Genomic DNA, 13,257 nt, shown 5'->3' on the forward strand with positions numbered 1-13,257 from the left:
ATAGAAAAGATGAGGGTTAAAGAGAGTGGTGTTGAGGCATCTGTGGAATTTTATCTACAGAGAAAAATTAATTATGTACCAGAATAAAGTAGAACCAACACTTTTGAGCGTGAGCACGAGTTTTGAGTGCTACGCGAGGAGGCTGCTAAAGGCAGTGGAGAGCAACATGTAGTGTGAATATCGTGCAGAGAATTCAGAGCATAGAAATTAACAAAAATGATGCGAGGGCGATGAAAGGTACAAGTCAGGGGATGTAGAGCATTAAGATGACAGTGTGTATAAATCTGGGGTGGAAGGTAGGAGGGGCAGAGGTTGTTCCAGGGGGTTTAGCATAGAGCAGGTACTGAATGAAGACTAGTGGTTTTTAATGGATATGCTGTTGGAGTGTGACCATGTTAACAATGATGAGTAGATTTAGGGAAATGGGTTAGTCAAACTTGAGTTCTGAAGTTGGAAAGGGCAATACCTGCACTCAGAAAAAGGAGTGGGGATGTGGCAGTCAGAGGGCAATCTGAATTGTGATATCAGCACGTTTCTAGTAAGATAGCAAATGAATGATGGTGAATGTTTGTCTTTGGGTTACCTTTCCTTGGCAGGAGACAGCCATTAAGGTTATTAACAAACAAAAAAAATTCTTGAGCACATCTACAATCAATGAAGTATCATATAAACTTAGTCATCTTACACATTTCTAATTCAACAAAATAGCACTGTATGACCCTTGAGGATTTAGGGCTTAATTTTGATTGTAATAATGCAACTTACCAATCATGAGAGGCACTTGTGGCATGGACGGGAAGAAGGGAACAATGACACCATCAGCTAATAGCCAAGGGTGGCCATGAGGACGTCGCCATTCTAAAGGAGGCGCGTCCATTGCAGTTCGTGCTGGGATGGATTCAAGACACATTATAGTGGAACAGTTCAGCGACTCCACCAATTCTGGGTCTGCTTCACGCCATGGTATCTCTGGATGCAGAGGTACAGCGCCAGTTAGCCAGGCAGACTGAATTAACCTGTGTCCTTGTGGTGAGGAAACGAGTGGCCATGCCATTGCAGCTCCTGCTTGATGTCCCAAAAGTGTCACCTGCTCTGGGTCACCACCAAAATGTTCTACATTGTGTTGGACCCAATTTAATGCTGTCAATAGATCAGACACACCTTGGTTTCCTGCAGTGTGAGGGTAGGTTGATGCTGCTAATTTTGGATGAGGAAAGAATCCAAGGAGGCCACGGCGAACTTGTGGTGCCAAAATTACCACACCTTTGCTTCTGACAACACTTGCAGCTTTACTAAGTAACCAGGGTCTCAGTGTGTCGCTACCCAGGCTAGCTCCTCCTATATACACTATCACAGGGAGTGGAGTGTCATATCCAAGTTGTGGTGTGAAGACATCTATCAGCAAACAATCTTCAGAGCCCTCAACCACTGCTCCCTGCAAAGCAAGCTCACTTAAAAGAAAAACAGTCAAATTTTTGTAATCCTAACCAATGAAATGTCTAATGTAGATGAATGGTTCAGAGAACCGACAAATTGATGAATTTGACACTTGGGTATCTTTATTGAAGAAACGTTTTGCCACACAGTGGCTTCATCAGTCCATACAGTTCTTCACCATTCTCCTTTGTATGGACTGATGAAACCACTGTGTGGTGAAACGTTTCCTCAGTAAAGATACCCAAGTGTTGCACATGTCGAATTCATCAACTTGTCGGTTCTCTGATCCATTCATCTACATTTCTGTCTGACACAGCGACATCTTGGGATCTTAATACAGGGAATTCTTCACTTGCCTAACCCTTGGGCATGACCTAATTCCACATTGGACAAATGTGATACCACCTACGACTGCTGCACCTCTCCTGCCTATGGTATATAAGCTACTTCTCTTTTCAAGATTGATGGACTGACCACATCAACTCAAGGCTGAAGGACTGATCACCTCAAACTCTCCTGTTCTTCACCATTCTCCCTTGTATGGACTGATGAAGCCACTGTGTGGTGAAACGTTTCCTCAAAGATACCCAAGTGTTGCACATGTGTCTAATTCATCGAAATGTCTAATATCAACCAGTATGGCCGTTTTATTGCTTTGTAAAATAAATACTTAAACACATCTCTAGTAACAAATTAGGATTTAAACTGATAATATAATTATTGTTAAGCATAATCAGTACACCAATAGGTTTACACTGTGTACCTTTGCCAATTCAACATTGTTATCAGGCCAATCAACTACTATTTTAGTTGCCAAGAGCAATGTCTCAACTTCTGTTTGGTATCTAATCCATTACCTCTTGTCTGTTTAATTAGGGTTATTCCCTCAAGGAAACTGCTCTGATACTAGAGTGGCAACTGCTTCAAGGAAGTGAACCCATCTGTCCTTTCCCTGATTCTCAATATGCTGTATGACTCCTAGGGGTTAAAGCACTTCCCTCCCTGATTATAATCCCTTGGGCTATGCCCAATATATCCATGCTGCTTTTAGTAACACTTCAGCATTCTCTCAGCCCATTTCACATATTGGCAAAGGTGGCATGAACTTTCTCTTTAGACACACAGTAGGCAGAATTTAATGCTACAGTATGTTTGAATATATAACAGCACAATGTTCAGATCTTTCAATACAATATAATTTTTGTCACAATGTCAGATTACAGTATGACAACTGCAGCTGTCTCACACTTTTTTTTTTCACACTGGCTGAAGCAACTATAGCCAAGCACTTTTAAAATGCCTCATGTCTGTGGTCACAGTTTTTTAATTAACACCAGCCATCTCCCAAGGCAGGGTGACATTTACATGTAAGAATTAACTAACCCAAGTTTGTCTTAACATACGACTTGGTTGTTAATACTGATGAAATAGCCAAGCAGAGCATTTAGAAATGCGACTGCATCTAAGTAATAAACATGAAGGAAAGGTACCAAAGAATTGCACTGGATATTGTCCTGTTTTTTTTTTAATTCACAGCTACTGCTGTGATATCTTATTAATGCCATAAGATAATTACCTACAAAACAGTTATGCTCTCTTTGTTCCCTTCAACCAGTTTACAAATAATTAAAATTTGTTTTATGCAAAACAAAATAATGTTTGGGCAAAGCAATATGGAGAAACAGCTGGGCAATGAATAAATAAATTTTTATTTTCAAACATACCTGACTATCATAGCTCCAACATGGCTGAGTTACATTAGCTACATATGTTCCAGTCCAACAGTCATTCAAGCTAGTCTGAAGTTGTGCCGGTCGAAATCGCAACTTGCCCACTGGAGGAACAGCATATGGTAACCCACGGAACACATATGCACCATCCTGTACAATGCTGGAAAAAAAATTAAATCTCCTTCTCTACTTGTGTAACTAACGGTGCCACAATTTGCATATGATTCATTAGTCATTATAGATTACAGTATAGTTTTTATTGTCATTTTTATTATTCAATAAAATGCTGTCAAAGTATCTCTAAAAGACATACTAATTTGACATTGATTGGGTTACAGGTTTACTTATCACTGGTAATTTTGCTTCTTTGTAATTCTACATATAAGGATCATGCTCTACTACCCAGATTTAAGGGTAAATGCTAAACCAGTAGGGATCATACAAAGTCTTGGTTGAGAGTCAGGTGTGATTCATGGAGAGGGAGGACAATTCCTTGGATTAAGAACCCTTCACTAGCATCAGAGAACTTTACTGGAGGGTTGCCAATGCTTTGAGCAGTCCTAAATTTGAGAGTACAATGAAATTATAGTATTATTTAGAAAGTTTGCATAACTGCAGTGGAATTTTGTCCTGTGTTTTCTTGCCAACATTTCCTTTGAATGAAGTTGAAAGTATCATTTTTAAATGTTACTATAGTCTATTATTATCAACCCAAACACTAAACCTGAAAGGCTTATATAGTTACTATAATCTAGCTTTTCTGGATACTTGCTAATTTTACATTTGTCTAAATATTCCATCCTCTCAAAGGAGAGGATGGCGAGTGCTCTTGATCCAAGGAATTTAAATTTATTGCCTTATATTCGTCAGGTACTGTACGACTTCTATGGGCTTAGCACTTCCAAACTAATCTAAACATTCCATTAATTTTTATTAACATGATTTGAAGGATAAACTGCATAAAAGGTACATCTACAAAGTAATTTATCAAGCCAAACAAAGTTTAAAATTATATGCTATACAGCCCTTTATACTTAATATTTCAAATGCAGTAGTGATAGCAATACCAGCAATCTTCCAGAGTTCTTTTACAGACCTGGAAATGGTCAAATTGTAATCCACTTCCCTTCAAGGGGGTTGCCCAGATGCTGGTGAAGGGCTCTTTGATTAAAAAAAATTGAGCTACCTATACCCTTTCTCAGATTAAACTTTATTACCTCCAAATTTCCAAGTGGTTTATAACCTCTATGGGTCTGGCACTTCCCCCTCAATATTTTTCTTTCTTTCAACACACCGGCCGCATCCCACCAAGGCGGGGTGGCTCAAAAGGAAAAACGAAAGTTTCTCCTTTTACAATTAGTAATTTATACAGGAGAAGGGGTTACTAGCCCCTTGCTCATGGCATTTTAGTCGCCTTTTACAACACGCATGGCTTACGGAGGAAGAATTCTGTTCCACTTCCCCATGGAGGTAAGAGGAGATAAACAAGAACTAGTAAGAAAATAGAAGAAAACCCAAAGGGGTGTGTGTATATATATATGCTTGTACATGTATGTGTAGTGTGACCTAAGTGTAAGTAGAAGTAGCAAAACGTACCTGAAATCTTGCATATTTATGAGACAGACAAAAGACACCAGCAATCCTACCATCATGTAAAACAATTACAGGCTTTCGTTTCACGCTCACTTGGCACAACGGTAGTACCTCCCTGGGCGGTTGCTGTCTACCAACCTACTACCTAGAAGCCCAATACTTATTCTTGTAAAATTTCACTAGTTACAGCCATTCTCATGCTTCACTGTTTAGTTTTTACTGTCTAGTGTTTAAATATTCCCTCAGCCATACTAATACTATACCTTTTATCCTGGCTTGCTTCTCCTATTTGTTTAAGAGTCTTATATGTAGTTTCTGTACTAAGTCTTCCTAGTGTAGGACTATGTTCTTGACACATCCCTTTCTCTCCTGTCTGACCTCTCAATTATGTATCTTTATGAGGCTTGTAACCAAAAAAAACTTCCATTTCTGAAGCGGTGCTGATTCTCTGGCTTTCTTAATCTTTTCCAGCAATTTGAGAAGTCTGATATTCATTCTAGCTCTCCAACATTCTGATATCCTTATCCTAACTGCCCTATGAAAGTGGCTTTTTTGTGCCAACTTTGACTTTACTCTCACAAGTGAGCCCACCATCCACACTATGATGTAGGACAAAAAGTGCAAACATGCATATACTCATATCAGAGCAATGTAAGTTGCAACTAATATTTACATCTAAAAGTTTTTTCAGCTAAATAAAAAATCTATTTACAGTACTATGATTGTCCCACTATATCTAAAATCTAAATTATGTGCTATAAAAAGTCATTTTAATATCAGTTTTAAGACTAAGTTAAAAATACTAAAAAAAATTATGTACCCTTGTACGAGGCCACAGGTAGTGACAGTGGTAACATGGGGATGCTGGATGCGGGGATCAGGGCTGAAAAATGGTCCATGGGAAGTAGATGCCAAAGTTACTATCACGACCACCAACACCACCAGAATAATGCTACACCCTGGAGAGCAAGACAAAACAGTTTAAAATAATGATTAACACTACATTATATAAAAAGGAGAGGCTGGCAACTATAAAACAGTACAGTACTGGTCTCTACGACCCATGTGGGTTTAGCATGTGTTTCAAAATATAACAGTACTGGTACTATACAGATCCCTCTCAGTCATACAATTAAAGCTTTTCTATGCAATCCAAATCCAATTTCCTATAACAATCTACAGAAATAAGTTAAATGTTAAGTTCTGTACTTAATTTATCTGATTGTTCTAAATATCCTGATGGTACTGGATATGCAGCAGTTTTTCATGACAAAATCACCTGAAGTCATTCACTAGACTCGGGTAGTGCTTTCACAGCCATATCAGACATCCAGCTGTACGAATTTGTGTTGTAAATACACGCTCTCAAAAGCTGTTTAAACAGGATTTAACTCTTATCAAGTGAAGTTCGTCGTCTTCAGGGTGAACACTGGTGTATACCTGAAGAGAATTTCAGGGGTCAACACCCCTACGGCCCAGTCTGTGACCATGCCTCATGGTGGATCAGGGCCTGATCAACCAGGCTGTTACTGCTGGCCACACTCAAGATATTTACAGAAACTTCAGCTAGGAGGGCTGAGGAATAATGTATAACTAACACCAGCTGGCTTGTTCCATGAGGTCACTGAATGTGATAATGCATCATTGCCAACATACATATCAATATTGCTTACAATCTCACCAAATGTAATCTTTGACATACTGAATAATAAGAATATAGAGTGAAAAGGTAAAATAAAATCATTTTAACCTACTACGAGAGGTTTTACCCTTGGTCTTATAAATGTCAAGTACCATTACGGAAGCAGAGCCGATATTGGATGTATACGAGTCTCTCTCTTTTGCCCAGCCTTCAATGAATGCTTTATATCCAGGTTTTTCATATTTGTAAGAAGTAATTCACTACACAAGGCTAAGTACCATGTCATTTACCAATTATTTTGGCCTATAAAAAAAATGCTGAGTTATAGGCTTAGTATTACCAATATTATACTTAAAGATCACAAGTATTCTTTATGACTTTGATAAAATATTTTTTTAAAATTGACATGCTTGATTGTCTCTGATCTATTCATTAAAAAACAAAACTGGATATAAAGCATTCACTGAATGTTGGGTTAAAAAAAATTAATAATACTGTGATTACAGTATTAATATCAGGTGTCACCAACCTATGATGACTTTAGTGGAGGCTATAGCAGAAAGAAAGCGACTGAAGATACTCCGGGCTCGGCTTTTGGATGCAGGTTGTGGCTGGTCCAGTTTGGGATCCCTCACAACTGACACACTAGGGTCGAACAGATCCAAGTAGCGAGGCTCTCTGAAAGTCACATCCCGGATCTGCCGAATGGGAGAGCTCTTTATCAGCCGGCGATGGATACTGTCACAGTCATCATTTTGAGCGCACACCTGATGAAACAATGGTGTCGCATAGACAACCATAAATTAAGAGTGCTTAATTAATTATCACATAAATTACAACTTACTGAATTACCTATTTAAAATATATGTACTTTTATACTTGTTTGCTAAAATTTATGTACTATACATACATTTAAAATAAGTCTTATTTAAATGTTTCTAAAAATAAAATTACCTCCTAAAAGCCATCTTAACAATTTAGAAGAATGGCTTGTGTGAAGTCATATATATATATATGAACATTATAATAGTACTTTACCACTATATTATAACAAACACACATACAGAGAAGTGTACCTTCAACAGAGAAGAGGCCACTAAAAACCATTCACAAATGGCAAGAGACTGATGAAATGTGATGCAAGAGGAGGCAATTAAGCGGCAGCAGCGACCTCCAAGCTCCGTACTTTTCTCCAACTATCAGAGCCACCAATGCTCCTATGATGACCTAGTTACAAGCAAAACTGCACTACCCAACCTAGCACCCAGAATGACCAAGGATTACCAACAGTGAAACCTACAAATCGAAAATAGTAGAGATCAAAGGAAGACTGCCCACAAACCGAAAGCAACACCCCGCTGCCAGCCGAACAACGTAACCCTAAGCTTTGTATAACTACAACTTCTTCTTAACTACAACAATTCCTATAGTATTATGAGGCGCAATCTAAGAGGAAACGGCACCAAGGCCAGCAAGAAAACACCGAAAAATCAAGTATTGAACAAGTGTAGCCAGGAGGACGCTGGCCCAGCAACCACCCCTCACCTCCCCTCAAGGCGACACCACAACAATAACAACAAACATGGCTGCCCCCAGCCCATCCTCCCCTCTCTTCCCCGGATTCAACCTACCAAGTAGTCTCAGGTATGACCAACGATCCAGATTTATTTATTTATTTATTTATTTATTTAGTAATTTAAGCATACAAACAGAGGTACAAAAAATACAGGTAAGAGCAGCATGCCAAAGCCACTTATATGCATAGCATTACGGGCTGGCTTAAAATTAACTTAAGATTAACTAAGCAATGATGAAATCAGTGATAAAACATTATTGTAAACAGATAACTATAAAGCACAAATGAGTATTACAAAGACAGGTCATATGGTTGCTTGCATTGCTGTACATTCAGTCGAATGGAGTATTCTGTTAGGTAGTGTATTTAAAAAAATAATAAAGTTAGATTGGGTCCTAGGTTTAACATTTGTGTGATATAATTGTGAGTAACATATAGGATATACAATTTATAAGGTTCAGTTATTCAGTATTTATTTGGTTTTGGGTGAGTAAGTGATCTTTGAGAAGAGACTTGAATTTATAAACAGGTAGTGTTTCTTTTATATTTACAGGTAATGAATTCCAGATTTTAGGGCCTTTTATGTGCATTGAGATACCCTAAAGTCATGCATCTCCACCTTAGTTATTGAAAATATGAATCTTCAAGAGACACTAACAAAACAAGACACCAGGATGACACAAATCGAGAACAAAATCCTGTCTTGAACAAAAGTTATCAACACCAGGAATGACTAACTGTGACAAGACCATCCAGACAGTCATAGATAGCCATACCCAACAAATAATATCTCTTAATACAAAGGTTGAAGAAGCAGTAAAAGAATGGAAGAACAACTTAGATAACCAGTTCAGTGACTACTTTGCTCTCCAAGAAGATAAAACTGAACAAGATAAACTATCGGACGCAGTAATAGTTAACAGTCCACTTTTTCCCAGTGATATGAACCAAACAAACAGTAAAGAAATTACTCTGCAGATCATAAAGGACCAAACAAGTGTTATTGTACCAGAGTCTGAAATAAAGGAAGCCAGGTTACTAGGATCCCATGGTAGAAAAAGTGTTATGCTTAGATTCCACTCACATGACAGGAAAAAAGACTTAATTATTGCATCTATTAAAGTAAAGAAAGAGGTATACATAAACGAGTGTCTTACCAAAAAACGTCAGAACCTCCTGTATAGAGTCAGAAAACTTAAGCGGGAGAATAATGACAATACACCAATGTTTCACACGGGATGGGAAAATTCTAGTTAGGAAAACAAATGTAGGTCAACTGTACACAATCACGAACGAGAATGATCTATCACGATTTCTCAGGGATACTAATCTTACAGAGAATAACTAAACAATGTCCAACCTAAAAGCCTACGTAATGTAGTGTATGTTCTGCTACGTTATTGTTCAAATTTCGTAGTACAATCTCTTAGTAATTAAATAATCAACTACCTCATTTTGTGATTTTACTAGTAAATATGTCACCTTATCTAATTTTCTTATTTACTATTGTTTGCTTAAATATTAGCTGAATCGATACTTTCTCTGTCCATATTACTACCTCATTTTTTTAAATACTATTAATTGATATTACTTACTAAAATTAATAATTACCATTTTTACTATCAATACAATTTACTCTTAACATTTTTAACATCATTTAATAACCATTACTTGTCTAATTACCTTCACCTTACCTTAACTTGTTTTGTAATCATTATTACTTAGTAAAAATTTTATTAAACACCATATTTACTACCAGTCAATTTTACTTTTGTACATTAATAATTATCTTATACTTCCCATAACATTTTGTTGCCAAATTTCCAAGTTGTATATTCAACTCCAACCTTTATATTATCCTTTGTACCTGTGTACCTTTGTACCTGTGTACCTGTGTACCTGTCTACCATCTTACTATCATATTATAACCAAGACATTGCCATTGTTATTTTTTACTTATTATTCTTTTGGTACCTGGAGTTTACCTGGAGAGAGTACTGGGGGTCAACGCCCCAGCGGCCCGGTCTGTGACCAGGCCTCCTGGTGGATCAGAGCCTGATCAACCAGGCTGTTGCTGCTGGCTGCACGCAAACCAACGTACGAGCCACAGCCCGGCTGATCCGGAACTGACTTTAGGTGCTTGTCCAGTGCCAGCTTGAAGACTGCCAGGGGTATGTTGGTAATCCCCTTTATGTGTGCTGGGAGGCAGTTGAACAGTCTCGGGCCCCTGACACTTATTGTATGGTCTCTTAACGTGCTAGTGACACCCCTGCTTTTCATTGGGGGGATGGTGCATCATCTGCCAAGTCTTTTGCTTTCGTAGTGAGTGATTTTCGTGTGCAAGTTCGGTACTAGTCCCTCTAGGATTTTCCAGGTGTATATAATCATGTATCTCTCCCTCCTGCGTTCCAGGGAATACAGGTTTAGGAACCTCAAGCGCTCCCAATAATTGAGGTGTTTTATCTCCGTTATACGCGCCGTGAAAGTTCTCTGTACATTTTCTAGGTCGGCAATTTCACCTGCCTTGAAAGGTGCTGTTAGTGTGCAGCAATATTCCAGCCTAGATAGAACAAGTGACCTGAAGAGTGTCATCATGGGCTTGGCCTCCCTAGTTTTGAAGGTTCTCATTATCCATCCTGTCATTTTTCTAGCAGATGCGATTGATACAATGTTATGGTCCTTGAAGGTGAGATCCTCCGACATGATCACTCCCAGGTCTTTGACGTTGGTGTTTCGCTCTATTTTGTGGCCAGAATTTGTTTTGTACTCTGATGAAGATTTAATTTCCTCATGTTTACCATATCTGAGTAATTGAAATTTCTCATCGTTGAACTTCATATTGTTTTCTGCAGCCCACTGGAGCTTTGCAGTGTCTGCAATGGATGACACTGTCATGCAGATTCGGGTGTCATCTGCAAAGGAAGACACGGTGCTGTGGTTGACATCCTTGTCTATGTCGGATATGAGGATGAGGAACAAGATGGGAGCGAGTACTGTGCCTTGTGGAACAGAGCTTTTCACCGTAGCTGCCGCGGACTTTACTCTGTTGACGACTACTCTCTGTGTTCTGTTAGTGAGGAAATTATAGATCCATCGACCGACTTTTCCTGTTATTCCTTTAGCACGCATTTTGTGCGCTATTACGCCATGGTCACACTTGTCGAAGGCTTTTGCAAAGTCTGTATATATTACATCTGCATTCTTTTTGTCTTCTAGTGCATTTAGGACCTTGTCGTAGTGATCCAATAGTTGAGACAGACAGGAGCGACCTGTTCTAAACCCATGTTGCCCTGGGTTGTGTAACTGATGGGTTTCTAGATGGGTGGTGATCTTGCTTCTTAGGACCCTTTCAAAGATTTTTATGATATGGGATGTTAGTGCTATTGGTCTGTAGTTCTTTGCTGTTGCTTTACTGCCCCCTTTGTGGAGTGGGGCTATGTCTGTTGTTTTTAGTAACTGTGGGACGACCCGCGTATCCATGCTCCCTCTCCATAGGATGGAAAAGGCTCGTGATAGGGGCTTCTTGCAGTTCTTGATGAACACAGAGTTCCACGAGTCTGGCCCTGGAGCAGAGTGCATGGGCATGTCATTTATCGCCTGTTCGAAGTCATTTGGCGTCAGGATAACATCGGATAGGCTTGTGTTAATCAAATTTTGTGGCTCTCTCATAAAAAATTCATTTTGATCTTCGACTCTCAGTCTGGTTAGCGGCTTGCTAAAAGCTGAGTCATATTGGGACTTGAGTAGCTCACTCATTTCCTTGCTGTCATCTGTGTAGGACCCATCTTGTTTAAGTAGGGGCCCAATACTGGACGTTGTTCTCGATTTTGATTTGGCATAGAAGAAATACTTTGGGTTTCTTTCGATTTCATTTATGGCTTTTAGTTCTTCCCGCGATTCCTGACTCCTAAAGGATTCTTTTAGCTTAAGTTCGATGCTTGCTATTTCTCTGACCAGTGTCTCCCTACGCATTTCAGATATATTGACCTCTTTTAGCCGCTCTGTTATTCTTTTCCGTCGCCTGTAAAGGGGGCGCCTGTCTCTTTCTGTTTTACATCTACTCCTTCTTTTTCTTAGAGGAATAAGCCTTGTGCATACATCGAGTGCCACCGAGTTAATCTGTTCTAGGCATGAGGTGGGGTCTGTGTTGCTTAGTATATCTTCCCAGCTTATATCGGTTAGGACTTGGTTTACTTGGTCCCACTTTATGTTTTTGTTATTGAAGTTGAATTTGGTGAATGCTCCCTCGTGACTAATCTCATTTTGTCGGTCTGGGGCTCCGTGCATACATGACTGAACCTCAATTATGTTGTGATCTGAGTATATTGTTTTTGATATGGTGACATTTCTTATCAGATCATCATTGTTAGTGAAGATGAGGTCTAGTGTATTCTCCAGTCTAGTAGGCTCTATTATTTGCTGGTTTAAATTGAATTTTGTGCAGAGATTTAAAAGCTCGCGTGAGTGAGTTTTCATCAGAGCTGCCTCCTGGTGTTATTACTGCAACAATATTATTTGCTATATTCCTCCATTTTAGGTGCCTTAAGTTGAAATCCCCCAGGAGCAAGATGTTGGGTGCAGGAGCTGGAAGGTTTTCCAGACAGTGGTCAATTTTTAACAGCTGTTCCTGGAATTGCTGGGATGTTGCATCCGGAGGCTTGTAGACTACCACAATGACTAGGTTTTGGTTCTCGACCTTTACTGCTAAAACTTCCACTACATCATTTGAGGCATTTAGCAGTTCTGTGCAAACAAGTGACTCTGCAATGTACAGGCCAACCCCCCCCCCCTTTTGCCTGTTCACTCTGTCACATCTGTATAGGTTGTAACCTGGGATCCATATTTCGTTGTCCAAGTGATCCTTTATGTGGGTCTCAGTGAAAGCCGCGAACATTGCCTTTGCCTCTGCAAGCAGTCCACGGATGAAAGGTATTTTGTTGTTTGTTGCTGGCTTTAGACCCTGTATATTTGCAAAGAAGAATGTTATCGGACTGGTGGTATTGTTGGTACTGGGGGGGGATTTTTTTTTTGGCATTAGTATCTGTATCTGTTGGTTTGGAGTGGAGGCCATCGACTGTGGTTCCACTCCAGGAATGACTGGATTTGGTGTACGATTTCTGCCATTTCCTGCCAGTTTTTTTTTCCTTCCTGGCACTAAAAAACCTCTCCCTCTTGAGTGGCTGTGGCTACCCAGGTTTTCCCATGGCCTGGATGTTTTGTATCTTTTTGTCCCCTTTAGATGGTATGCCTGGCAATTTAAGTTATAGTACAGTCTTTCC

The 13,257-nt window shown here is 39.3% G+C and overlaps 1 protein-coding gene across 2 annotated transcripts in view; it reads right to left on the bottom strand.

Moving 5' to 3' along the window:
* Nrt (Neurotactin) overlaps positions 1-13,257 on the bottom strand; it is a 61,700-nt gene that overhangs the window by 9,771 nt on the left and 38,672 nt on the right. Inside the window, exons 3-6 of one of the 2 annotated variants that reach the window (XM_070097657.1) lie at positions 6,932-7,100; positions 5,581-5,719; positions 3,162-3,327; positions 766-1,435 (exon numbers count right to left, since the gene is read on the bottom strand). In XM_070097657.1, the coding sequence (XP_069953758.1) occupies positions 766-1,435; positions 3,162-3,327; positions 5,581-5,719; positions 6,932-7,100 (1,144 nt within the window). Of the gene's footprint in view, positions 1-765; positions 1,436-3,161; positions 3,328-5,580; positions 5,720-6,931; positions 7,170-13,257 lie in introns of both variants that reach the window. The other variant, XM_070097653.1, reaches the window with a different exon arrangement.

This window comes from Cherax quadricarinatus, chromosome 4, assembly GCF_038502225.1.
Source record: "Cherax quadricarinatus isolate ZL_2023a chromosome 4, ASM3850222v1, whole genome shotgun sequence".
Lineage (NCBI taxonomy): Eukaryota > Metazoa > Arthropoda > Malacostraca > Decapoda > Parastacidae > Cherax > Cherax quadricarinatus.